The sequence below is a fragment of the Dromiciops gliroides genome, chromosome 1, assembly GCF_019393635.1.
Source record: "Dromiciops gliroides isolate mDroGli1 chromosome 1, mDroGli1.pri, whole genome shotgun sequence".
In the NCBI taxonomy this organism is placed as follows: Eukaryota; Metazoa; Chordata; class Mammalia; order Microbiotheria; family Microbiotheriidae; genus Dromiciops; species Dromiciops gliroides.
Window position 1 is genome coordinate 589,655,646 of NC_057861.1, and position 24,921 is coordinate 589,680,566.

General features: G+C 38.9%; 1 protein-coding gene across 3 annotated transcripts in view; it reads left to right on the forward strand.

The window, feature by feature from the left end:
• GRIN2A (glutamate ionotropic receptor NMDA type subunit 2A) overlaps positions 1-8,981 on the forward strand; it is a 518,589-nt gene extending 509,608 nt beyond the window's left edge. The window contains exons 13-15 of one of the 3 annotated variants that reach the window (XM_043988241.1): positions 4,943-6,719; positions 7,311-7,446; positions 7,606-8,981. In XM_043988241.1, the coding sequence (XP_043844176.1) occupies positions 4,943-6,719; positions 7,311-7,446; position 7,606 (1,914 nt within the window). In that variant the 3' untranslated portion in view covers positions 7,607-8,981. Of the gene's footprint in view, positions 1-4,942; positions 6,720-7,310 lie in introns of all 3 variants that reach the window. The other 2 variants (XM_043988231.1, XM_043988249.1) reach the window with 2 other exon arrangements.
• Positions 8,982-24,921: the final 15,940 nt, after the last annotated feature.

Genomic DNA, 24,921 nt, shown 5'->3' on the forward strand with positions numbered 1-24,921 from the left:
TTTTGCATAAAATTTTAAAATTTTATGTAGTTAAAATTATTAATCTTATCTTCTGTGAACATCTTTATCTCTTTTTTTAGTTACAAATTCTTGCCAATCTGTAGATCTTACAAGTAATTTCTTCCACCCTCCATTAATATGTTTATGATATCACTTTATTTCTATTGAGCTTATTTTGGTATATAGTGCAAGATGTTTGTCTATGCCTAATTTCTGCTGTACTACTTTATAATTTTTCCAACAGTTTTTGTCCAGTAATGAGTACCTGGGATTTTGGGGTTTATCAAACACTAGGTTGCTGTGTTTATTTGCTTCTATATATTGTGTAATATATCTAATATTGATCAACCTCTCTATTTCTTAGCCAGCACCAAATGCATTTGATGATTACAGTTTAGTAGGATAGTTTGAGATCTGCTACTGTCATTCCCCTTTTTTTTTCCATTTTTTTTCATTGATTAGGAATTCACTCTATTCCCTGAGTTGGTATTGCATCTCAGACATCCTGGTGTGCATCTCCAGTGGATGCTGCTTTGTCTTGCCCATACAAATATCTACATTTTGACTAGGACTACAATGAAGGACTATTTCTCCCTTTCTCTTCCTTTCTCCAGTACGCATGCTGAACTTGTAGCAAATAGGCTTTCATTGCCATGCTAGGAGAATGGATTTGTGTAATTCTATGTTAGCTCTTGGGCACCATAGGCATTTCAAATAAATGTCTCTAAACTGAAACATGTCCCCCAAGTCATATATCATAGTCCCCATCTCAGAATAGCCATTGCGTTAACCTTCTGTGTGAGTGCCTTTTTTATCACTGCATAAGGAGAGAGAACTAGAACAAAAACCAAATGTTGATTTAAAACACAGTTAGCATCTTGTATATTTTGGTAAAGGAGCAGGCTTCAGTTACTAAAAATAATGCTACTACACTCTATTTCAGTAAAACCAACAGTGCATTCCCCAAATAAAGAACAAATAAGAGATGAAGAAGGCCTTGGTTGGAAAAAAATTATACACACACACACACACACACACACACACACACACACACACACACATATATATATATATATATATTTTTTTTTTTTTTTTTGAGATCAGTTCTATGGAGAAAGGACATCAGCCCAAATGTATAGAATTAGTAGATTCCATGGACATCTATGCTGGGCTTTAGACAATCCATGATAGTTCAAAACAGTACATACAATAAAGAAAAAGTAGTACACAGCTGTCTAGTCCATGGGAATGGGTACAGTTGATCAAAGAGGTGTACCATTTTGGGTTTTTGTTGCTCATTTTTGATGACCTCTACCTCACTGTAAAGCTCCTTCCCATGATCACCGGGGCATCTTATAACATGTACCAAAGGAATGTAGCAGGAATCTATGATTTATACAAATGGAAGAAGAAACTGACAACACTATGGGAAGGAAAGAAATCCCAGAACAGAGGCTTTGCCTCTGGAATAATTTTATGGACTTTAGAGTTTATATGGATAATCTCACCACAAAACCAAAGTGGTATTCTTTATCAAACACATTTGGTTTTCCAAAGCTGCTCTTTGGAATAAATCACATTGCTTCTTACATATAGATATAACCATATTTATAGAAAGACTACATGGCATGGTGGATAAATCTGGCTTTGGAGTCAAAAAACCTGAGTTCAAGTCTTGCCTCTATCCCAAACTTGCTCTATGACCCTGGACAATTCACTTAATTTCTCAGTGACTCAGGCAAGTCTCTAAGATTGAAAGTTATAGCAGAGTAAGTGCTAGATATGCACTGGGACAGTTTGATGTCCCCTTCCTTCCTGAAAAATTTCTCTATCATTCTATCAGCTGATTTTTTTCTATTTCTCCTTCCCTAAAGTTTGAGCCAGAAATACCCATATCAAAGCCAAAATTTTAATGTGGATATCAATAGAAAAGCAGAATCAGTTTGAAAGGAGGTAGGGTGATGGGTGGGGGTAGAGCTGAGTTATATCCCCTGACCCAGTGTTTAGGGAAGGTGAGGATACAGAAAAGTAGTCATTGTTAAAAGCACCATTACCTTAGGCTGGGGAATATTAATTGCTAAGCTTTGGCATGGAGAAAGACACTTATGGAAGGGCTTTGGACTCACTAGAACTGATTGACTTTTACATTTAGGTAGGACATTTCAGACTTATCAAATTTCTCTCTGTTACCACTTCAGGCAAGGAGACTAGAAGTGATGTTCTTCAAAAAGGCATAGGAAGTGGGATATTAGAAAGGAGGCAAAGTTAACCACAAATCTGTGAGCATTTACACAAATTAAATCACTTTCCATCCATGATGTATTTATGGTCCAGCAAGTGTGGTATCATTGATACACTCATTTCAAGGCAGGGTCTTATTTAAAAGACATCTAATTCAGAAGAAAGGAAAGACCGTTTCTAAAAGCCCTCCTATGTTTCACCTGTTGGGCTTCAATAAAATCAGTTCAAGTTAGTAGATATTCATTGAACTCTTTCCATATATAAAGCACTATGGTGGCTGCCAAAGAGGATACCAACATGGACGAGACACTCTTCTTTACCTCTCAAGAAGCTTAGGAGTGGGGGGTAGCTTTTGGTGCAGTGGATACAGCACTGGCCCAGGATTCAGGAGGACCTGAGTTCAAATCCAGCCTCTGACACTTTATGCTTACTAGCTGTGCGACCTTGGACAAGTCACTTAACCCTCAATTCCTTACCCCCCACCCCCCAAAAAACAAAGATTAGGATCAAGCAGAACCATATATTATAGAGGAACAAATCCCGGTTTGGAGTTTAAGGACCTAGGTTCAGATTTAACTCTGATATTTGCTGACTGTATGACTGTGGGCAAGTCACTTAATCTTCATGTGTGTCAGTTCCCTCAACTAGAGGATGAGAGAATAGATGTCTCCTAAGGCCTCTTCTAGCTCTGGTCCTGTGCTTCTTTTTTTATAAGAATAATTAACACAGTTTCCAACAGAAAAATAGCAGTGGGGGAGGCTGTACAACACAGTTTTATTTGTGCCCCTTTTTCTTGACTTGTGCAGAATGAGTTGTTCACTCTTTTTTGTCCATCTCAGGTGGTTCTTCTCCTCCCTTGAAAAACTGAGTAGTAAGATTTATTTCTCAACACTCTCCTGTCTCCCTACCACACACCAGTTCAGTCTACTCCACCTGAGCTTAGGGAAAATTAATTCAGTTTTTGGAAGAGCAAAAGCAAAATGTTTAAGTAGAATTTATAAAGGAATGCTGCAGTTTTCCAATTTATTTGCAATTCACTTTAATTCAACAAATATGCATTAAGTACCTATTATAGGCTAGGCACTGGGGATGACACACATGAAGTCAGCCCTCTAGGAGGTACAGTTTACTAGGTGAAAAAGTCATAAGGAGGCAGTTAGGTGGCATAGTGGATAAAGCACCAGCTCTGGATTCAGGAGGACCTGAGTTCAAATCTGAACTCAGACACTTGACACTTACTAGCTGTGTGACCCTGGGCAAGTCACTTCACCCCAATTGCCCTGCCAAAAAAAAGAAAAAGAAAAAGAAAAAAAGAGATGGTAAGGGACATCCTTTCCAGTGTAAATTGGGGGCAGTTAGGTGGCTCAGTGGATAGAGCACTGGCCCTGGAGTCAGAAGGACTTGAATTCAAATCTGGCCTCAGACACTTAATAGTTACTAGCTGTGTGACCCTAGGCAAGTCACTTAACCCCAATTGCCTCACCAAAAAAAAAAAGTCCACTTGAGATGGACAAAGTCATGTTCATAAGTAAATAAATAAAAGTAAATAATCTGGGGGCAGCTAGGTGGTGCAGTGGATAAAACACCAGTCCTGGATTCAGGAGGACCTGAGTTCAAATCTGGCCTCAGACACTTGATACTTACTAGCTGTGTGACCCTGGGAAAGTCACTTAACCCCAATTACCTCACTAAAAAAAGTAAATAATCTAATTTTCCTTAATGCTTTAGAGATCACCTCTCCTTCCCCTCAGGTAGATATCACATTTGTAGGGTGACTGAATGGTGCAAGGGCCAATGTAAGAGAAAGACATTTTATGGTAGAGAGACAGTACTAATAACTGGGTTGGGGATAGAAATCAGAGGAGGCCCAATGTAAAAGGTACCATTTGAACTATGCTTTGAAGATTTGAAGATCCCCCAGGGATTTCTCAGGGGGAAGGTGAGAAAGGAATGCATCCCATGACTAACCATGTATGCACAAGCATAGAGTGGGAGATAGGCAATACACACTCATATACACAATTGGATATGTATGTCTACAAATTCACATATATGTCATGTTAATATATTAATATATGCATATGCATGTACATACACATGATAAATATGTTGATATCCTGATGTGTGTGTGTGTATAATCACTCAGTAATATTTTCCCCTTCTACATCTGGACCCAGTGGGAGAAGAAAGTGTTCTTAAGAGTGCTTTTGTGTATTGGGTATAAAACCAGACCTAGTAGTTGGTTGGAGACTCAACTTCAGAGTGAGTTTTGGAAGAATGAGGTAATACATATTCCAACCTGATAAGCTGGAAATGCTTAATCCATCCTTTGCATGTATGTGTGATATCATTACCTCCTATTTCCTCTCCCTGCCCTACATTGCCCCCAGAACATAAACTGACCACTTCTCTTTGATTTATTGGCCATGTATGACTATTTGAAAATGCACTGGACAATCCTAGGCTAGATAGATAGATCTGGTGTGCAGATTGCTTCATAAGCCTCCTAAAGAAAGCCTTGACCTGATAGAAGTACAACATTCTGGATAAGACTTTGCTTTTCCTGTGGGAGAAGTTGTTGAGGCAAGGGAATACTTCGATTTCGTATATCTATAAAGTAGAAACCACTTTTACTGTGAATTTTGTGAAATGATTTCAAATCTTCTTCTGCTGCTAATGTTTTACTTTCTTCCACTCACAGGGAATTTACAGCTGCATTCACGGAGTGCACATTGAGGAGAAAAAGAAGTCACCAGATTTTAATTTGACTGGCTCCCAGAGCAACATGTTAAAACTCTTACGGTCAGCCAAAAATATTTCTAACATGTCCAACCTGAACTCCTCCAGAATTAATTCCCCCAAAAGAACAACAGATTATATTCAAAGAGGCTCCCTCATTATGGATATGGTTCCAGATAAAGGGAATTTGATATACTCTGATAACAGATCTTTTCATGGAAAAGACAATGTTTTTGGGGACAACATGAATGAACTTCAGACATTTGTGGCCAATAGGCATAAAGACAACCTCAATAACTATGTTTTCCAGGGGCAGCATCCTCTCACTTTGAATGAGTCCAATCCTAACACAGTAGAGGTTGCTGTGAGCACAGAGTCCAAAGGGAACTCTAGACCCAGACAACTGTGGAAAAAGTCCATGGAATCCTTGCGCCAAGATTCACTGAGCCAGAACCCAGTCCCTCAACAGCGGGAGAATGGCTTAGTAGAGAACAGATCTCACTCTCTGAAGAGTCCCAGGTACCTCCCTGAAGAGGTAGCTCATTCTGACATCTCAGAAACTTCAAGCCGGGCCACATGCCATATGGAACTTGAGAACAACAAACATCATAAGACCAAGGACAATTTTAAAAAAAGATCTGTGGCATCCAAATACCCCAAGGACTGCAGTGATGTTGAGCTCACCTACCTAAAAACCAAAGCAAGCTCCCCCAGGGACAAGATTTATACCATTGATGCCGAAAAGGAGCCCAGTTTCCACATAGAACAACCCCAGTTTATTGAAAACCTCGTCCTTCCTGAGAATGTGGACTTCCCTGAGGTGTACCAGGATCCCAATGACAACTATCAAAAAGGGGATGCTACACTTCCTGTCAACAGGACTCCTTTGCACAACGAAGATGGCAATGTCCCCAACAATGACCAGTACAAACTCTTTTCCAAGCATTACACCTTGAAGGAAAAGAACTCTCCCCACAGTGAAGGGAGTGACAGATACCGGCAAAACTCTACCCACTGTAGGAGCTGTCTCTCCAACCTGCCCAACTATAGTGGTCATTACACCACCCGATCCCCTTACAAATGTGATTCCTGCCTGAGAATGGGTAACCTCTATGATATTGATGAGGACCAGATGCTGCAGGAAACCACAGCGAACCCTACCAACCCTGAGGAGACATATGAGCAGGATTGGGTTCAGAACAATGCCCTTCAATTCCAGAAGAAGAATAAATTGAGGATTAGCCGGCAACATTCTTATGACAACATCCTGGATAAGCCCAGGGAGATTGACCTCGGAAGACCCTCTCGAAGCATAAGCTTAAAGGAGAAGGAGAGACTCTTGGAAGGGAATTTGTATGGGAGCTTGTTTAGTGTTCCCTCCAGCAAACTATTGGGGAACAAGGGCTCCCTTTTCTCCCAAGCACTGGAAGACAGTAGGAGGAGCAAATCTCTCTTCCCAGACCATTCCTCGGATAACCCCTTCCTACACTCATACCAGGATGACCAGCGGCTGGTCATTGGGAGATGCCCCTCTGACTCTTATAAACACTCATTGCCCTCCCAAGTGAGGAATGACAACTACTTGAGGTCATCTCTAAGATCAACAGCGTCATCGTACTGTTCCAGGGACAGCCGGGGCCACAACGACACATACATTCCCGAGCATGTGATGCCTTATGTGGCAAATAATAATATTGTATACTCTACCCCCAGGGTCCTCAACTCCTGCAGCAATAGACGTGTGTATAAGAAAATGCCTAGCATTGAATCTGATGTTTAAATCAATCTCCCTTTCTCAGTTTATTTATAGGGAAACATCCGCCAACATCTTGGAAGTGAAAAAGTTAGATTTCCCTCAGGACCCTCATAGAGAAAATGAGGGGTAGGGGGCATTTTGTGAAGGTCGTTTTACACACATCCCTGTGCCATGCTGTCCAACAGAAGTACTCCCTTCCTTCTGTGAAGTGTGCACTGGATGTGGCAGAGGAAGGATAGCTGAGCCCTTGACCAAAAAGAAAAAAAGAAAAAAAGGGCAAGTCTTCTGGGCGCATCCCCCATGGATGTTGGCTTAAATGTTGCTTTGCCATCTTAGTGGTCCTATTTTATGATTTCCCATATTCGAAATTTCATTAAGAGCTTTTTGTTTTTCCATCACTGGAGTTGTTGAACAGTTTTTCTAATGTAGAATAAGCAATATGGTATGCATGTAATTTGACACAGATAAAAAAAAAATAAGAATGCATTTGCACTGTGAAGGAATTGACATGCACGAAAAATGAGAAAGTTTGGCCCATAGCTAGTAGTTTCAGCTTTATTTATTGTGCTTTCAGTCACAGCCCAAACCAGACCCCAGAACTCAGGGCCCTGGAAAGAATCGGTATGTCCGCACATCCGAGGCTACCTTCAGTCTAGGCTGTCATCAAGATATGGAGACGCATCTGGAATAATAGGCCCCAGCTGTTCCTGGTGAGGAATCCATAGGAACCCCTTCAGCTGTTGGTTTATGCGGGTCAAATGCTTTCTTTTGTTGGGTTTCACAGGCACTTAATGCTAACTTAAGAGCTCAACAGTTTGCTGTGCAGTCAGAATTCACAGCTGCATAACCTAAAATATGTATTTTTTTAGATGTCAATATGTGGATCTTACATCTGTGACGCAGTGGACCTCACTATTTATTTATCGTGAAGCCTCGTGTGTACGTAAGTTTGCATCTCCCCCCTCCTGGTGACTACTCAGGGCTGTATAGTATCTCTTACCCCTTCACTCCAAAAGTAACTGTAACTCATTCTTCACCAAGTGGTCCTGGTGGCATCTAATTAACCATGTGTTGTTACTCAAGTTGTCAATGCTATGTCATGAGCCAACAGCCATATGTTTTATGCCATCGAGAAGGAGCAGGATGCCATCTGTTTGCTGAAGGCTGACACAATTTTACATTGATCATATTGCTCTGTGGAATTGTAATTTCTACTTCCACCCTTCCCCCACTCCAATTCCCAAATCAGAATCCTCTTTCCATGCCATGTACCCATGAATAGAATATCTATATCCTGATAGCCATAGAGAAACTGGTAGAACAAGTCACCTCAGACACATTAGTCTCACTGATACCAACCTCTTCTTCTACTCCTTCTTGAAACATGGAAACATTTTTTCCTTTCTAAATCCATTGGATTGCTTAGTTTTGATTCCAGAGGACATGTTGAAAAGAAAAAAAAAAAGAACAAGAAAACTCCTTAAATAAATAACACCAAAATCAAAGTGGAAGAAAGGACTGGTGTGTCACCCAAATCCCAAATATGCACTTTATTAGTCCGTCGTCCAACGGTAAAAACAAACAACAAAAACATAACATGTCTACCCGACAAACACATGAACTTTAAATCCTGAAAGAATTTGGGATCTAGCTCTAACCATTTGTGTTCTGAGGTACCCTTGCTCTTATCTGATATGCTCTGGAAAGTTGCCTTGAATGACCCAGAATCCCTCTGTGCTTACAGCCAAAGTAGAATTGTAAAATTTCTTTGCTGGAAGGAACCATGACAGTCTTTCTAGTCTAACTTTCTCATTTTACAAATGAGGATCCCACTGGCCCTTCTCCCCTCCCTGAAATTCTCCTCATGGCTCTTTCAGTTTCTTAGAAAAACGAAGGAAGACATTACATATACGGAGCTCTCCTACTTTCCCATTCATTTCTCTAGGTGATGATCTGAGAAGCTCATGTCCTTTGCTAAAAGACTGAGCAGTCTTTGGTGGTAGAAGTGGTAGGAATGGAGGTGGGGGGTCAGAGGTTACATATCCTCTTAAACCTGGTCTCCTATTGGGATTTAAAATCTTTTAAAGTTCGTATGGTACTTTATACCTTGAGATTGTCTTGCTTCGGGATTCCAGGAGAGCTTTATGGTGATGGAGGCAGGAAAAAAAAATCACTGCACCCAGGGCTATTCCTAAAGTAAAAGACCTCTCATTCACCTTCACATTTTTATCCAGATGAAATATGGTTAAGATCAAGTTCAACCCCAAGTTGGGGGCAGGTGTGTGTATGTATATATGTATGACTGCCTATGTGGGAAGTGTGAGGGGGCCTCACCTATGATGCCTTGTTGTATGAGGGGGAAAGAAGGTACTGTGATTGGGATGTTATATGTTGAAGCTTATTGTATTTTTTGACTGCCTATGTGGAAAGGATGAGAGGGCCTCACCTATGATGCCTTGTTTTATGAGGGGGGAAAGAAAGGCACTCTGGTTGGGATGCTATATACTGATGCTTACTGTATTTTTTGTCAACACTGCCTCCTTTTCTGTTTCCTCAGTCATATCCCAGCTGCCTGGTTCCCCATAGTAATGGGGAGGTCTAAGACTATTTTCCCAATTTGCTGTGCCCTAGGTGCCCTTTTTGACCTTATTACTTTGTACAGAAATCTTTTGAGAGCTTTTTGCCTTGCTTATATGAGAACATCTGTTACTCACTAACTTATTGTACCTCCAATGCTATGGTCCCCCATTTCACTTCTCCCATTGTATGTCCCCTTTTTCTCTTTCAAGAATGAAAGCATTTGAGCCCAGAACCACTAAGTGGATTATTGAGAATTATGGATAAATGACATGTTCCTGTTTTAACCATGTTTTTGTGTACTTTTTCTATGTATCCTAAATATTTTGGAGCTTCCACATATAACAGGGAGTGTGGAAATTATACCGGATTGATTATCATAGTCCAAGCAAGTAAACCACATCACATCTGCTGTAAATTCTATTTTTCTTTCAAGAAACTAGGAAGTAGCTTCTGCTTATTGAAAAAATGATTTATTTAGGTGAAAACTCTCAGAATTCCAAGTTATTTTTAAAGGAAGCAAGAAATAGAGAAGTAGAGAGTCATAGAATGTGAGGGATAGAGAGGCCTTCCTCATTTTGTAAATGAGGAAACTTTGGCCCAGATGGCAGAGGTGACTTGCTTACAGTCACCCAGGTAGTAAGTGGAAGAGTTTGGACTGGATCTCCTGACTCTCACTTCACCATGGATGTAGCTTTCATTGCTACACCATACTACCTCTAACAAATGTATAAGTTTTTTTTTTTCAAAGTCATTGTGCCTAAGGGTTTATGTTATGACTCATGTACAAAAACCAATTACGTGGGCTTGATGTATTATTTTAGATGCAGAGAATAACACGGGGCCATTCCACATTAATACTAGTGTCCATGCCTTGAAAGAAGAGTGTTTTAAATAGAAATTCCAGGTTACTTGTACTTGAGTTAAGCAGAATGAACAAAAGTGTGAACCCTTTTTGAGTTGGGGCTGTGAAATATTAAATCCTTGAGAATTCTACTTTGACAACTTTGAAAGACATGGGAAGGCAGCTGAACCTGTGTTTGTTTATTTTGCTTAACTTAAATGGCTTGGCTGAATGCCATGATGATTTTGAATGACCCTAAATAGTTGTCAACCCTATTGACAGAACCTATCAGGCTCTTTCCAGACAGGCATGCACTATCGGCAAATGATCAGGTTACTTTGTATGGGCCATGACAAATGCATGCAGTATATTAAAATGCAGCATGTAGAGCAACATATTCTCCCAGTTCATAAACTCCTACCCTAAAACAGGCTGAACCTTTTGGAAGCAATAGTTATCTTACTAAGCTAGTAGGGACCCCTAGTCAATTGAAACTTCAGAATGCTGGGAATGAAGCTTCCTAAGGTGCAGAGCTCAACTCTAGGAAGAGGAGCTCCTCAGTTTCATCATCTCACCATTGTACTTCAGCCCTGTTGTAAACCCCACTGCAGTTTGTTTGTTTGTTTTTCAATAATGCAATCTTTAAAAAAATAAGATCGTTAATATTACCAGGATGAGCCAGCACTATGAATGGAATTTCATGAATTGTATTTGGTTTCTCTTGCTCTTACTCTGCAGTTTGACTCCAGTTTTCCTCTTCTGGTGAGAATGGAAGCCAGAAAATAAAATAAAATAAAACAAACAAACAAAAAATAAAACAAAGCCACCAACAAAACAAAAACTTGAACCCTTTTGCTGCTGAGTCAATTCAGAGTTAACTCTGGAAAATATATATATCTAGTCTTGTTTACAAATGAAATATTTTGGCTTAAAAGAGAATGATCATGTGGGCGTTTAATTAGTCAAAAGATACACAGCAGACGTGCACTTGAGCATTGTTTACTCTATTTGGTATGTCTACACTGATGTGTATTTAATATTCTGTATCTTTCTCTGGAAATGACAAATGCCCTGAATTTTTTGCAAGTTGAAAATGCTAATGAAAAACAAAAGTGTTAGAATTAATTAAGTGATGATTAAAAATTTATCTCCTTTAAACCTAAAATGTACGGCTTTCATAACTGGGTTGTCATAGAAATAAATACCTTATGTTGGAATCCCTTGTGGTGCCAGACCTAAATAAATACTAATTTGGGAAACTTAAATATCATTCAAGGGAGCTGAGGGTACTTGTTCCTTGAATCTGTTTCTGGTGGCTTATTAGTGTATAAGTTCATTACAGAAATCCAGGCTTACAGAGCACGGAGATGTTATGACAAGTTGTACACTTAGCTTTCCTGTTAACAGATCATCCCTCAGTGATAGCAAGATATACAGAAATAGCTTTACTTCAATGGGGGGGGTTAGATATAACTGATACCTATTTGATTCTATTTAAAATAAAGCAAAGATTTCTCTATAAAAGTTTTACTCTTTAAAAAATAGCTTTGGTTTACTTATTTTTTTACAGGAAACAAACACAAAACTGCTATTTCTTCCCAGATAATCCCATTTTCACTTCTTTGGAGCAGGATTGTAAGATTTCCAAAGGTCCTGTGCTTTAACATGTCACCCACTTGGTGACTCTCTTTTGCCCTTTGATTTATCCCTTTACACTGTACTGTGTTAGCATCAAATTGTATTAGAATAAAATAGATTTATCACTGATAACAAGAAGAAGTAATCAAATGCACTTATCCTGTGAATATGCTAGTGTACACATGTATATAACATACATGTTAATACACATATGAGTGTATTATTCACATACTATTGTATATATTGTAAAGTTACTACTGTTAAAATTAAATGGTGATTATGGTATTAACATATGGAAAACCCATTCTGGTTATTTTAATTGAATGATGTCTGTGTTGTAGAGGTCAGTTTCCTGGCGTCTCCTCTCTGGAAGTGACAAGTGCCCCTTCTCATCTTCCTGCCCGCCCCCCCCAACTGCTCTGGAGCTTATACAAGTGGAAATTAGGGCCTATTATTTTTCTCTCTGGGGAAAGTGCCCCAAAACTCAAAGTTTTAAAGACATAAGGGACCTTAGAAAACACCTAACCCAACCATTTTATTGAACAGAAGAGGAAACTGATATGGAGAGAACACAGGATAGAGCCCAAGCTTCCTAAATCCAGTCTAGATATGGCTCTACTACAATAAATTGCCTCTTGTCTGGATTTCCATCTAAATGGCCTCAATCATGAACTGGTGCTTCTGAATAAAAAAGCAGAAAATAGCCCAGAAGTGAAAGATGTTTCTTTGACTCAGAAAGAACAAGTGGGAGCTCTCCAGTTTTTCTTTGGTCTTCTCTTTGATGTTTGCTGGAATTAATCACTTCTCCTTACTCCATTCCTCTTTACCCATCACCTATGGACAGTGAATCTCAGTCGGTATTTCTAATTAACCATCCCATCCAAAGATAAAGAGGAGGGAAAAGAGGCTGGTTATTTATGAGTCTATGCTAATACTTGGGGCTAAGAAGTTCATTGGAACTGTTGTTTTCAGTTGCCTTTCTTGCAAGAATGAAAGTTAATCAACTAAGAAACTGAATACCTAATATGTGCCTTGTACCATGCTAGGCACTGTGGGGGATACAGAAATATAATTCCTGTTCTCAAGATATTTTCTGACTCCTACATTAGTTTATTAATATAACATAGACCTGAGTATCTATGAAAAGTACAATGATTGAAAACCAGTCTCATAATGGTTAGGACTTGGGAGCATCAGAAAAATTGCCAGTTTTTATTCCATAGTCAGATAAATTGCTCCAAGTCTTAAGTTACTTCCTAGGAGTAAGATTACCAGGTCAGAAGCTGCATTCACCCTTCTTAAGATTTTAAGCTTCTTGGAAATCATTTACAGAGCAGGAGTGATTATGAAAAATTTCAATCTGCCACAGTACTTTTGCCTACTCTTGCCCAGCTAACCAGGGATGTTACATTTCTACTCAAGTATACAAAATCTTTTCTTTTTTCCCCCACCCTTGCCTTATGGCACCTGGTTTGAAAAGAGAAATAAACTTCCTTGATCAATTGGGCAATAAAGAAAAGATAAGGCCAAGTCCATGAAACAACTTTTCTGAATAACCCTAGACCTAAATGTTTTCTTTTTTCCTTTGAGATAATGTGAAAACCACGTTTGATAGATGAGTGTCTGAATATTATTGAGGAGGGCATGAAGAGGAATACATTTTTGGATGGGACCTAAGTGCCTATAGTTGTAGCAGGTGATAGATAAAAATGACTAACCATTTCCCTGTAGAAAAATCAAAAGGGGTGGGGTGTGATGGTGAGAGATTTAAAAAAAAAGAATTCTAAGAATTGCCCAGGGATTTTATATCTTTGTCCATTGGGAGGCATTTTCAAAAGGTGACTCTTTGTCTTGTGAAGAAAGGGGTTTTCTGTGCATTTTTGAGGGATAGGTTCCTTGTCTGTTAGCATCTGGATTTATGGGCATTTTGGCAACATATAGTTAACCATAATGCCCTAAGGCTAAAAGGGTCCTCAAAGGGGTTTCTGTCTTGGAAGATGCCTGAGAGATAACTCTCTACTCTTGGTTCCCTGTTCTTTTCTAAATATTTCAGACATGGGGATACCAGGATTCTTGTTTACGTATTCCATTGTCTTTTAACCTGTGTGGTCAAGAAGTTTGTGAACATTTTAACCTCTGAATGTCTAGCTTGTTATGTCTTGAACACCCTACACTGAGCATTACCATTCAATATCCCAGCAGAGACTTAAAGACTGTTATTAAGTCCCCCCCCAATTGCCCACTGCTCTTCATCTTAGCCCCCCTTCTCTGAGTCCTAAATGGTGGGGGGCACAATTCCTATACATGACTCATGTTTCCCTCATGCTAATATTTATTGTCTTTGTCTACAGAACTTTAAACAAGCTTACATAAATATATATACAGTAATCCATACATGCATATGTCGAAAAGAGACCCTTCCCTCCTCCCTCTGACACTGTTGTATTCCTCACCATCTAAATTTCTTTCAACCAGCAATGGGCATTCCTGAAAGATTACTATATTTGTGAGTGATTCTCTCTTCTTACTTCACTTTGATAAGAAATTCTTAACCTGGGGTGCATGAACACACATTCACACACAGGTATATATACACACAGGGTGAACCAAAAGACATGAAGATAAAATAAAGTCACTTTATTTCTTGTTTTTAATTTATAATACCATAGCATTATATACAGTATATATAGGAAATTAATTCGTATTACATGTGAAAAATAAAATCTCATAAGTGGTATTATTTATTTGAAAATAATTTTCAAAAAGTTATTAAAACATCATACCTTTTCTTGACTTTTGGTCCACTTGCATATACACATTCATATGTAAGTATATATACATACACATATACATATATTTCATTTTAACCCCATATCTTTTTATTTTGTGTATTTAAAGCCATTATTCTGAGAAGGGGTCTATAGATTTCATCAGACAGACAAAGGGGTCCATGACACAAAAAGAGGTAAAGAACTGTAGACCTAGTTGTTTAGGAACTCTGATCTGCAAGAACAATTGGATTCTTCAGGGTGGAAGTATGAACGAGGTCTGTTTATTGTGTGTGTGATCAAAAGCTGAACTTACTGGGGCCGCTAGGTGGCACAGTGGATAGAGCACTGGCCCTGGAGTCAGGAGTACCTGAGTTCAAATCCGGCCTCAGACATTTAACACTTACTAGCTGTGTGACCCTGGGCAAGTCACTTAACCCCAACTGCCTCACTAAAAAAAAAAAAAAAAAAAAAAAAAAAAGCTGAACTTACTGTCAGACATGCTGAGGGCAGGTCTATTAGTGATCTATTTGCTCTGCAAGGTTGACAGTAGTCATATACCTCAGTACCATAAACTTCATAGCTAGGCCTTAGAGTGAGGATTAAAGTTTACTCAAAGAATGTTTGTTTAGCTTGTTCCCTTAAAACATTATTGAATTGTGAAGCTCTAGCTTTCCCTACAGAGAGACCAGAGTTGACTAATAGTTCATTTCCAAGTGATGGATCTGAGAACATGAAAATCCTTTCTTGTCAAGCCAAATCCCCCTGTCAATGAAAGTGGGAGGAGGGTTATTAGGAATCTCACTGCTGGAAAATGCAATGAGTTCTGTAGGGCCATCTCATGTAGGCATAAGGACCTTCATTTCCTCCTTACATGAAGGAAATATTTTCTGTTTGTTTTGTTAGATAGGATTAAAAAGAATTTCTAAGTATTAGAGCAACTTTTTTTAGCTTCTACTTTGAGTATCTGTTCTCGAGATAATGATATAGGGAGGTTTTCTTCTGCATATCTGTTGGAAAGAAATAAATGTGCTTATATTATACTCAAAAGTACAATTTACTTTTGCAAGCAGGGATTCTCAGCCTTGTTTGTGTCATGGACCCCTTCTCAGAACATTTTTAAATGCACCAAATAAAATCCATAGGATTACAAAGGAAACCAATTATATTGAAATAGTTTTTAATTTTTAAAAAATCACAGAACCCAGGTTAAGAATTCTTGCTCCTGAGTTTTCTCTTTGGAGTTGTATGCAAACAAAAATAGGAATGGGCAGGGAGAGAAATCCACAACATTACTTTAAAGGGGGCCTTTCCCTATAATCCATATCTGAATTAGAAATCAGAAAAAGTGCCCTGCACCTTTAGTAACCAAGCAAATTATATCTCTTATGACCCTGGTATCAAATTTGATATAATAAACATTTTTTTGTAAAATGTAGTGGGTTTTTTTGGATAGCTTTTGTTTTTCCATCACACTCATTTCTAGATTACTTATAACAAAGAGAAATAATGAATTCTTTTTTTTTTTTGCAAACCTACAACATTTTCCATAAGCTGTAGACATAGTCTTTAAGCTTTCCAGCTAATTCTTGTCTGTCTTTGCAAAGGATTTTCAGGATGACCCTTCAAAAAATATTAAAATAGCATATAAATTATAGCATGGCTAGCACTTTAAGTTAATAAAGTTAATTGTCTTCTAGCTCGCAAATGCCTTTCTTGTGACACTTTGGACCCTTCTCATTCAACTGACATTTTGTAGTTCCAAGTTTCCAAGGGACTCTAATAAGAATATATTGATATCTGAGTGAGTAGTAAAGGTCTGCAAAATATGAAAATGTATTGCTTTGCCATGAAAAACATTTTAAATGGGAGGGGGTGGGTAAGTGGGAGTAGGGAGTCCTGAAGCCAGACCTTTGAATTCAATTGGATTTTCTATATTACCAAGTAAACACTTATTGAATTATTTTATTCTCTGTAAAGCAAATTCAAGTAAATGAACATTATTGATCTTTGAATGTATTTTATTACAAATAGCTCAGGCTTATTAGGTTTATGGACATGATATTAGAGCTATGATCACAAAAGAAATTCCTCCAGCTAAGAAATGGATGACTCAGACCTGACTTTTGGGTCTGATCCAGATAGTTTTTAATAAAGAGTTTTTATAGATTTTTTGGCAGGGGGGAGGTTAACAGGGGATGGGAGGCAATTACTCTCTGTTGTTACTTATACCATTGCTTTCCCAAACCTTTCAGAGGGAAAGGTTAACTGACAATCCCCTGTCCCTCCCTAAGGAAATGAGAGGGGAATTAACAACCTATTCCAAGAACCTGAAGTAAATAGTCTGACACATAAGAAAGCTGTGGAAAAGTGGATAGAGAGCTAGCCTTGGAGACAAGATGACCTGGGTTCAAATCCTAGGTAATCATTATAGGACAGTAAGAGAGACAATTTCTAGGTAGATTCTAACTGACCTGTAGATATGAAAGCAGCTTGCAAAGATGTCTGAATTAATCATTCCAAGGATTTATTCAGCAAGAGAAGCTGGCTTACTCTACCAGGGGTCTTAAACCTAAAAACAAAAAGTCAACACTTCTCTCCTTAAACAGCAAACATTTTAAAAAATGATCACTACCGATTAACCCCCAGAAGAATTCACTAGAGTTTGATAATTGTCATGTGTTTGAAGCTGGACCAGTGGTCAGAAATGTCTGAATGCCTAAATCTGTGGTTTTAAAAATCTTTTTTTAGAGGAAATGAATTGGAAAAGATAGATAAAGCTTTTCTCAAATGGGTGACAAAAGAATAAATAATGCATTGGTAGTTTGCACCCTGACTTAGTTGTCCAATTAATAAGTTGATGGATAGCCCACTAGCAAGTGAATGAAGCTAGAATTAAATTTTTAAATTGCTTTAAAAACTTACATGCAAGCCTGTTTTTTCTCATCCAGGTGGAATTGGCTTGACATAAAGATGCTTATTGTAGGTTTTCCACACATAGTCACATTCCAACACATGTAAAACCCCATGTCAGTAACTAGATTTTCTTTAATTCCTCCAACATCATAGTCAAGTTATGTTCTTATTTTTATTTTCATTGGTAGATGGTCACATTCCATGTTTTAACCTCTGCATGAAGAAGTGCTAATACTGTATAGATATTTTCCAGCATATCTATAAGATTATATGTTTGCTCAAAACTTTTTATGATAGAAAAAATATATATATACTCTGGGTGTGTCTTCCTGTATTGTGTTCTCCATTTTTGTTCAATGTGTAGACAATGTTTAAGGAATGGGGTTTGGAATGTCTGCGTGAAATGAAATGAAAATGTATATAACTATTGCAGAAAACAAAGGTGCCAAGTAATATGGTGTAAAAAATGTAAATACATGAAAATTTCATTTTTCTAATAAAGACACTTTCTGCCAATTGATATGAAAAGGAGAAATGGAATGGTCTGGTTTCCTTTAATTATGTTCTTCATTAAGTATACATTTGTTGTTGTTGTTTTTAAAGGAAGAATTATCTTATTTTTCTTTCTCTAATGGTAACCTAAGGATGTGTAGGGGAAATTGAATATCAGTCAAAACTAGGAATGGGAGTTCTTGGCTTCGCCTCAGTATAAGACAGCTGGGATAGCTGAAAAGTCCATCAGTCCCTGGGGCTCAATTCTTATCCTCTGGTACTGTAAAGGGGGTATTATTAATATGAATTAACTTTCAAAACATGTTTGTCCCTGCTCTGGGTTTGGGATAGGGTTGGCATTCTGACATGCCAAGGAGTAGGTGTTTTGAAACATCAAACATTCTATCTGGACGAGCCCATTGTAGTAGGTTCAAATCTTTCACCTGGCAGATGAGAACACTAGGTGGCTGTATTTCACATAGTGTAGAGGAAACCACCATCACTGGTGGGAATGCAGATGAAGCCGTACATATCTCTTTGCCTACATTTGCTCAGAATGGTCCTTCATAGCCAAGCATATACAATAATGTTTGCAGGTCTGCCGTGGAACAGGAATGAAGCACTTAGAGTTGACAATGGGAGACATTCAGAGTACCAATAATAGAAGTCAGGTTTGACAGGTCCTACTAAGATGAAAAAGCTTCAAATACAAACCAGGTGAAGGACAGCCTTATTTGTCCTCCAAAATCCCCCCCTAAATTCTCAAGGATTCATCACCAGAAGGTTGGCCTCCATTATAACTATTTCTAGTTATAGTTCTCTAACCTTAGACAAATCCCTTCACCTCTCTAACTAGATCAGTGGCGTCAACTCAAAAAGAAACAGGGCCACTAACCCCTACATAAGCATCCCTGAACCCTGCTTATTGACTCAGAAAATCACATATTAACATTGTAAATGATCTATTGAATTTTTATTTATTTTGTTAAATGTTTCCCAAATACATATTAAGCTAGTCTTGGTCATATAACTGATTATATTGTGCCTTTGTAGCAGGGGTGTTAATCTCAGACAGATGACAGCCCCATAGGTATCCACTGATATTTGAGTTCAACACACTACTGCTCTATGATTTAAGCTGTCTTAATTATCCTCTAAGTAGTTAAGGATTGTAATCCTTATTTTATGGATGAAAAAATAGTGATCTGCCCATTCTCACACAGCTAGTAAGGAGCAGAGAACAATGAGTACTAGTGTCCATTTTGTATAAGTGAGAGCATTTCAATAGTCAGTGCATTCCAAAATCCATTAATGTGCCTACTCCTTATAATGATGAGCTCACAATCCATCCACACCTTCTCATGTTATTTAATTCTTATTCATAGCTTGCCCCAAATCCTCTAGAGATTTAGTCAATATTCCATACTCTCCTGTAATGATTTTTGTGTCCTGGGCCCCATTAGAAGTCTGGCAAAACCTGTGAATCTCTTATCAGAATAATTCTGTTAAAATACATATAAATACAAAGAAAACCAATTGTATTGAAATATAGTTATCAGGACTTTTTTTAAAAGTCCAAAGACCAAAAGGTTAAGAACCCCTTTTCTAGGGTTTTTCATAGTTCATGGTTTGACCCATCCTAATCTTAGGTATCAAGATTAAAATCACTGACCCAGGACAGATAAAGGGTTTAGGAAAGAATAGTTTGACTTAGCTTATAAGAATACAGTTGTCAAACACAGGGCAAGAATTCATGTTGGCACTTCTTATGCTGGTTTTGGTTCAGTTGAGGGCCAAGATCTTCCCTTGTATCCCTTTTTTCTTCTCAGATATTACATTCTGCTGGTAGCAAATGCATCCAGCATGGAATAAAGAATCCACATGGTTTGAGAAAACAGGGTACCCTTGTACTTGGAGGTTTTATATATCTAAGAACTACCATATTATCAATGAAAATATGTGAAACCAACTCTGGCTGCCTACATTAAAGGAGCTGACAGCCCATCAACAGTGCCAATCCCTTATAGGTTGTTCTATAAGCTAAAAACTTCTACTTGAATTTTCTCTCCCCTCCAAAGACTTGAAACTTTTGCTTTGAAGCCTTACCTCCTCCTTTCAACCTGCTTCTTCCTTTGTAATGCATATGGGTATACCTATAGCCTAACAAACATTGATAATAAGGTGGCAATATGTTTTATCTCATCTTTGTTCAGCAGCTGGCCCACCTCTTTGTATAACTATACATTTCTTGGATGATAATTTTTTTGCCACTTATATGAAAATCATGCTTAGTAAAATGCTAAAGCCTACTTATACCCACCATGATATTCTTCTTTGAACTTTGGGTTACTTGCAATTATGATTCTTTAGGTATTGTAATTCACAAATAAATAATATCACCAGGAGAATACTGGTATCCAAACAATGAATTTCTGTATCATAGAAAAACTGGGATCCTTCAAAGTGCTCCACATTTCTCAAATTTGATTTCTCTTAATCTCTTTCTCCTCTTTCATTAAGGGCTCAGCTACAGTACATCAATCAACCAATCAAGCGTTTACTAAGTGCCTATTCTGTGTCATGTGCTGTCCTAGGCACTGTGGACACAGTGATCAAAGTGAAACAGCTCCTGCCCTCAAGGGTCTTATATCCTACTAGGGTAATGCAATGCACTTATGAGAGTGGTAGCAAAGAAATGACATGATGCAGCAATTCAGTGGATGGTCCGTACAACTGCAAATCACAGTTTGGATGACAGGTGTTCTTTGTACAATTAGTTTTTTCCATGTGAATTGTTAGGCTCATCAGTCTGTTTTGAGTGGCCATGGATCTCATTGAGGGGACCTTAGAGTATGCTAGGACTTTGTTGCAATCAAGGCAATGCCATTCACCAACAAAAATCTGGAAGACCTCATGCAAGAATCTTTCCTCCTTTCATACTTTGGGAATGACATCTTCCATAACCGTATAAGGAGGAGGAGCAAGAAAGGTTGGAGATAGAATATAGAAGGCTCTGAAGGCCTAGCTAAGAAATTTTGTGGTCCAGAAAACTGCTAAAATTTACTTGACTGAGCCAGGTACAATAAGCCTTGCATCCTCCTTTTGCTACCCAAGGATTCCCTATCACTAATAAATCTGTTCAGGTCATGGTTGCCTATCGATTTCCATAGGACACACTTTTTTTGATGAGGCAATTGGGGTTAAATGACTTGCCCAAGGTCACACAGCTAGCAAGTGTCAAGTGTCTGAGGCCAAGTTTGAACTCAGGTCCTCCTGACTCCAGGGCCAGTGCTCTATTCACTGTGCCACCTAGCTGCCCTCCACCCCCACTGCACCACCTAGCTGCCCCAGGACACACTTTTAAAAGTTAGGAGACAATCTAAACATGGGGATAGCTTGTCTGATCAGGTGCTATCCATCTCAGTACCATCAGAGAAGGTGGTTATCTGCCTCAGTGCTCAAGACACCATCCCCCTTTCTCTAGAGAAAATTCAGTCTTTAGATTTCCAAACTGGTTGGATACTTTCTACCTCTGGGACATGGGGTTATTTCCAAACCTGATCTTTTGAAGCATGTCAGAAGAATCCTCTGGCTTCTCTCAACCTGGCCAGAACACAGTCTAGACACAGGCTAAGGCATGAGTTTCAAATATGATTTTCTATGGCTAACACTCTCCTATGGACAGCCACATTGCTCCATGAATAAGATAATAAAAAGAGCATTAGATGTAATGTCAGAAGACCTGAGTTCTGCCATTGCCACTTACTATGACCTTGGGTCCACTTCCTATTTCTGATCCTCAGTTTCTTCATCTGCAAATTGAAGGAATTAGATTAGACTACAATTTCACAGATTTATGGTTGGAATGGATCTTAGAAGTCATCTAATTCAACCCCTTCATTTGACAAATGAGGAAACAAAGACGCAGAAAAGTTAAGAAATATGTAACATTCACTCAACTAGTAAGTGTAGAAGAAAGTTTTGAGTCTGTCTTCCCTTTCCTGAGTCCAGCACTATTTTACACCATCCTCCTTAAGTTCTGCTGCATCTCTAAATCCTAGTTCACAACTCAAATGCTCCCTGGGGCTGAAGGTGACTATAAATCAGTAGGACAGTATCAGGTATGCAGAGTGGATCAGGAGATGCTTAGAATGATAGACTGTTAATTCTACTGTTGGGAAAAACTCAGACCTCAAAGTGACTTACTGAAACTCACAAAGCTAGTTAGTGGCAAGCCTGGGATGAAACTATCCCATCCATATGCAATAGCAGAAAGAGAATCTCCTATTAATTAAGCCCTGAGTGAAGAGTGGTGTCAAGGCTGGAGCAGGGAGATAGGAAATTTATTTACCAAAAAGGATGCTGATTTTCCTCTAAGGTCCAGCCCCAGGCTCTGGTCCTTTTTCTGATTGAGGTTGCTGTTAACAACCTGGTGTTGCCCACATGTAAACCTTGGGGTTTTTAACCTTTTTCATATCCCCAGGGCTTAGCACAGTGTCTGGTATATGGTAAGTACTTAATAAATGTGTGTTGATTGCCTTCTGCAAAATAAATACATAGCAGGAAACCCCCATAGTAAGGCATTGATCACTGTTCCTAAAGTCACACTCAACAACACTGATTTCCACGCACATTACAAGGATGGCTTCAGACAAATCCTTCTCTTCTCCAACAAGATGCAGTGAAAAGAGCAATGGAACAAGCCTATAGACCCCTTCCTGGCTTGAGAGCTGACAGAAGCCAAATCCAAATCAGGGCATATTTTTGTGGGAGGGGGTACTCATTCCCTCCAGGCCACTTGCTATTTTCTAAGATGAGCTGGAGATCAATAGAAAGGTTCCTGTATTGATACAAGGAGGCTCTTAACTCTGAGTGGGTGTTTGTTCCTTGTGAACTCTTCCTTTGGGTAATGCAGCTTGTGAGTTGGTTTGTACCAAACAGACAGGAAGTAGAAGGAGGGAGGAGGAACTGCTGCAGTTTTCTTGGCCCATAGATTGGAAGCATCTCTCCCTCAGCATCTTTCCAGATTCCCAATTGCACAGACCCTTGTGCACATTTTAGATTGTATAGCAAGCAGCATTTCTTTCTGTCAACTGAACAGTTTGCCAAGGAAAAGGCAATGTTGCTGGGATTAGATCATTGGAATGGGACATTTTGGGGGAGGGAATATAAGGTAGTGCATCACTCTTTCAAGTGGGGACCCTTTCTCTGAGATTCCACAGCCCTCTTTTTTTTCTATCTGTCTATCCCTCTCTGTCTCACTTTCTTTGTTCCTCCCTCCCTCTTTCCTCTCTATCTCTCCACTTTTCTTCCTCTTCCTCCCTTTCTCTCCTTCCCTCTTCCTCTCTTTCTCTTCTCTCAACCTCTTTCCCTTTCTCTTCCTTATCCTTTTTCTTCTTCCCCTTCTCTTTTCCCTTCTCTCCCGCTTCTCATTCCTGCTCCTCCTAGCCCCTCCTTTTTACAAACTGCTTGTTTGGGAGCACCAGCACATTGGCCATTTCAGACCCATTTTACATTAACTGAAGTGTCACTAATACTGCCGTCACTGCTATGAAACTAATCAGCAATTTGTGAGACTATTTTACATCTATGTAGCCACATTTGGGGAGGTAATTATTTCCCAATTAGGTGGCAATTTATGACTGCTGTGTGGGGTACGGACTTTTGCTGATGACATGCCTGCCTAGGGAAAGAGCTCTGGTGACTTGCCTCTCACTTCTGAGGTGAAATTGACAGCTGACCAGGTAATTGACTAGCACAATTTGAGCAAGGAAAGTTATTAAGGAAATAGTCCAGTCAAAAGAAAAGAAAATCTGTCATTTCTCTCTCTCCAGAGTGAGCTCTTGCAGTTTATTACTGAATGGGGTCTCTTGAAGTCTTTGGCAGCCCAAGAGGAAGCAAAAGATTGATGGATTTCTAATCAGAAGACCTGGGTTCAAATCCTGCTTCTGCCACTTACTACCTGTATAACCTTAGGCAAGTTATGACTTCTCTGAGCTTCAACTCCTCATCTGTCAAATAAGAAAGAGACTTGGCCTATATGTGTTCAGTCATTTTCAGTTGTGTCCAACTCTTTGTGATCTCATTTGAGATTTTCTTGGCAAAGATTCTGGAGTGGTTTGTCATTTCCTTCTCCAGTTCATTTTACAGTTAAGGAAACTGAGGCAAACACTGTTAAGCAACTTATCAGGGTCACACAGCTAGTTAGTGGCTGAGACGAGATTTGAACTCATGCACATGAGTCTTCCTGATTTTGAGCCCGGTGTTCTATCTACTGTGCCACCTAGCTGTGCATCAGAGACTTATACTAGATGAACTAAAAGGTTTCTTTCAGTTCTGACATTTATGATTCCACACACCTTAAAGCACTGAAACCACTGCAAATAAACAAGATACAGTCTAAAAACTAATATTCCTGATATATGGCTTCCTTGCAAAGCTTTCAAAGTACAACAGAACCCTCTTATAGCTCAAAATGGATTTAGACAAAGAAGTGGAAGGAGTCCTGGATCTAGAGTGAGAAGACCTGGGTTCAAATCCATTGTCAGATGTTTCCTATCTGCATAACCTTGGGCAAGTGACTTAACCTGCTTGGGTATCAGTTTCCTCATCTGTCAAATGAATAGGTTTGACTTAATAGTCTCTGAAGTCCCTTACAGCTCCATATCTATGATAATTCCATAATCTTAGGTAATGTGGTATAGAGAAAAGACCCACAAGATAATTGGGTTTGAATGCTCACTCTGTTACTCACTGAGTAGGTAATCCCAAGTAAACCACTTCATTCCCCTATTAAAGGGTAGTATTTAAATCAGCATTTGTAGTTAATATCCCTATCATTAGGGGCAGCTAGGTAGAGTAATAGATAGAGTGCCTGGCCTTGGAGTCAAGAAGCCTTTCTGAGTTCAAATCCAGTCTCAGAGACTTTCTAGCCATGTGACCCTGGGCAA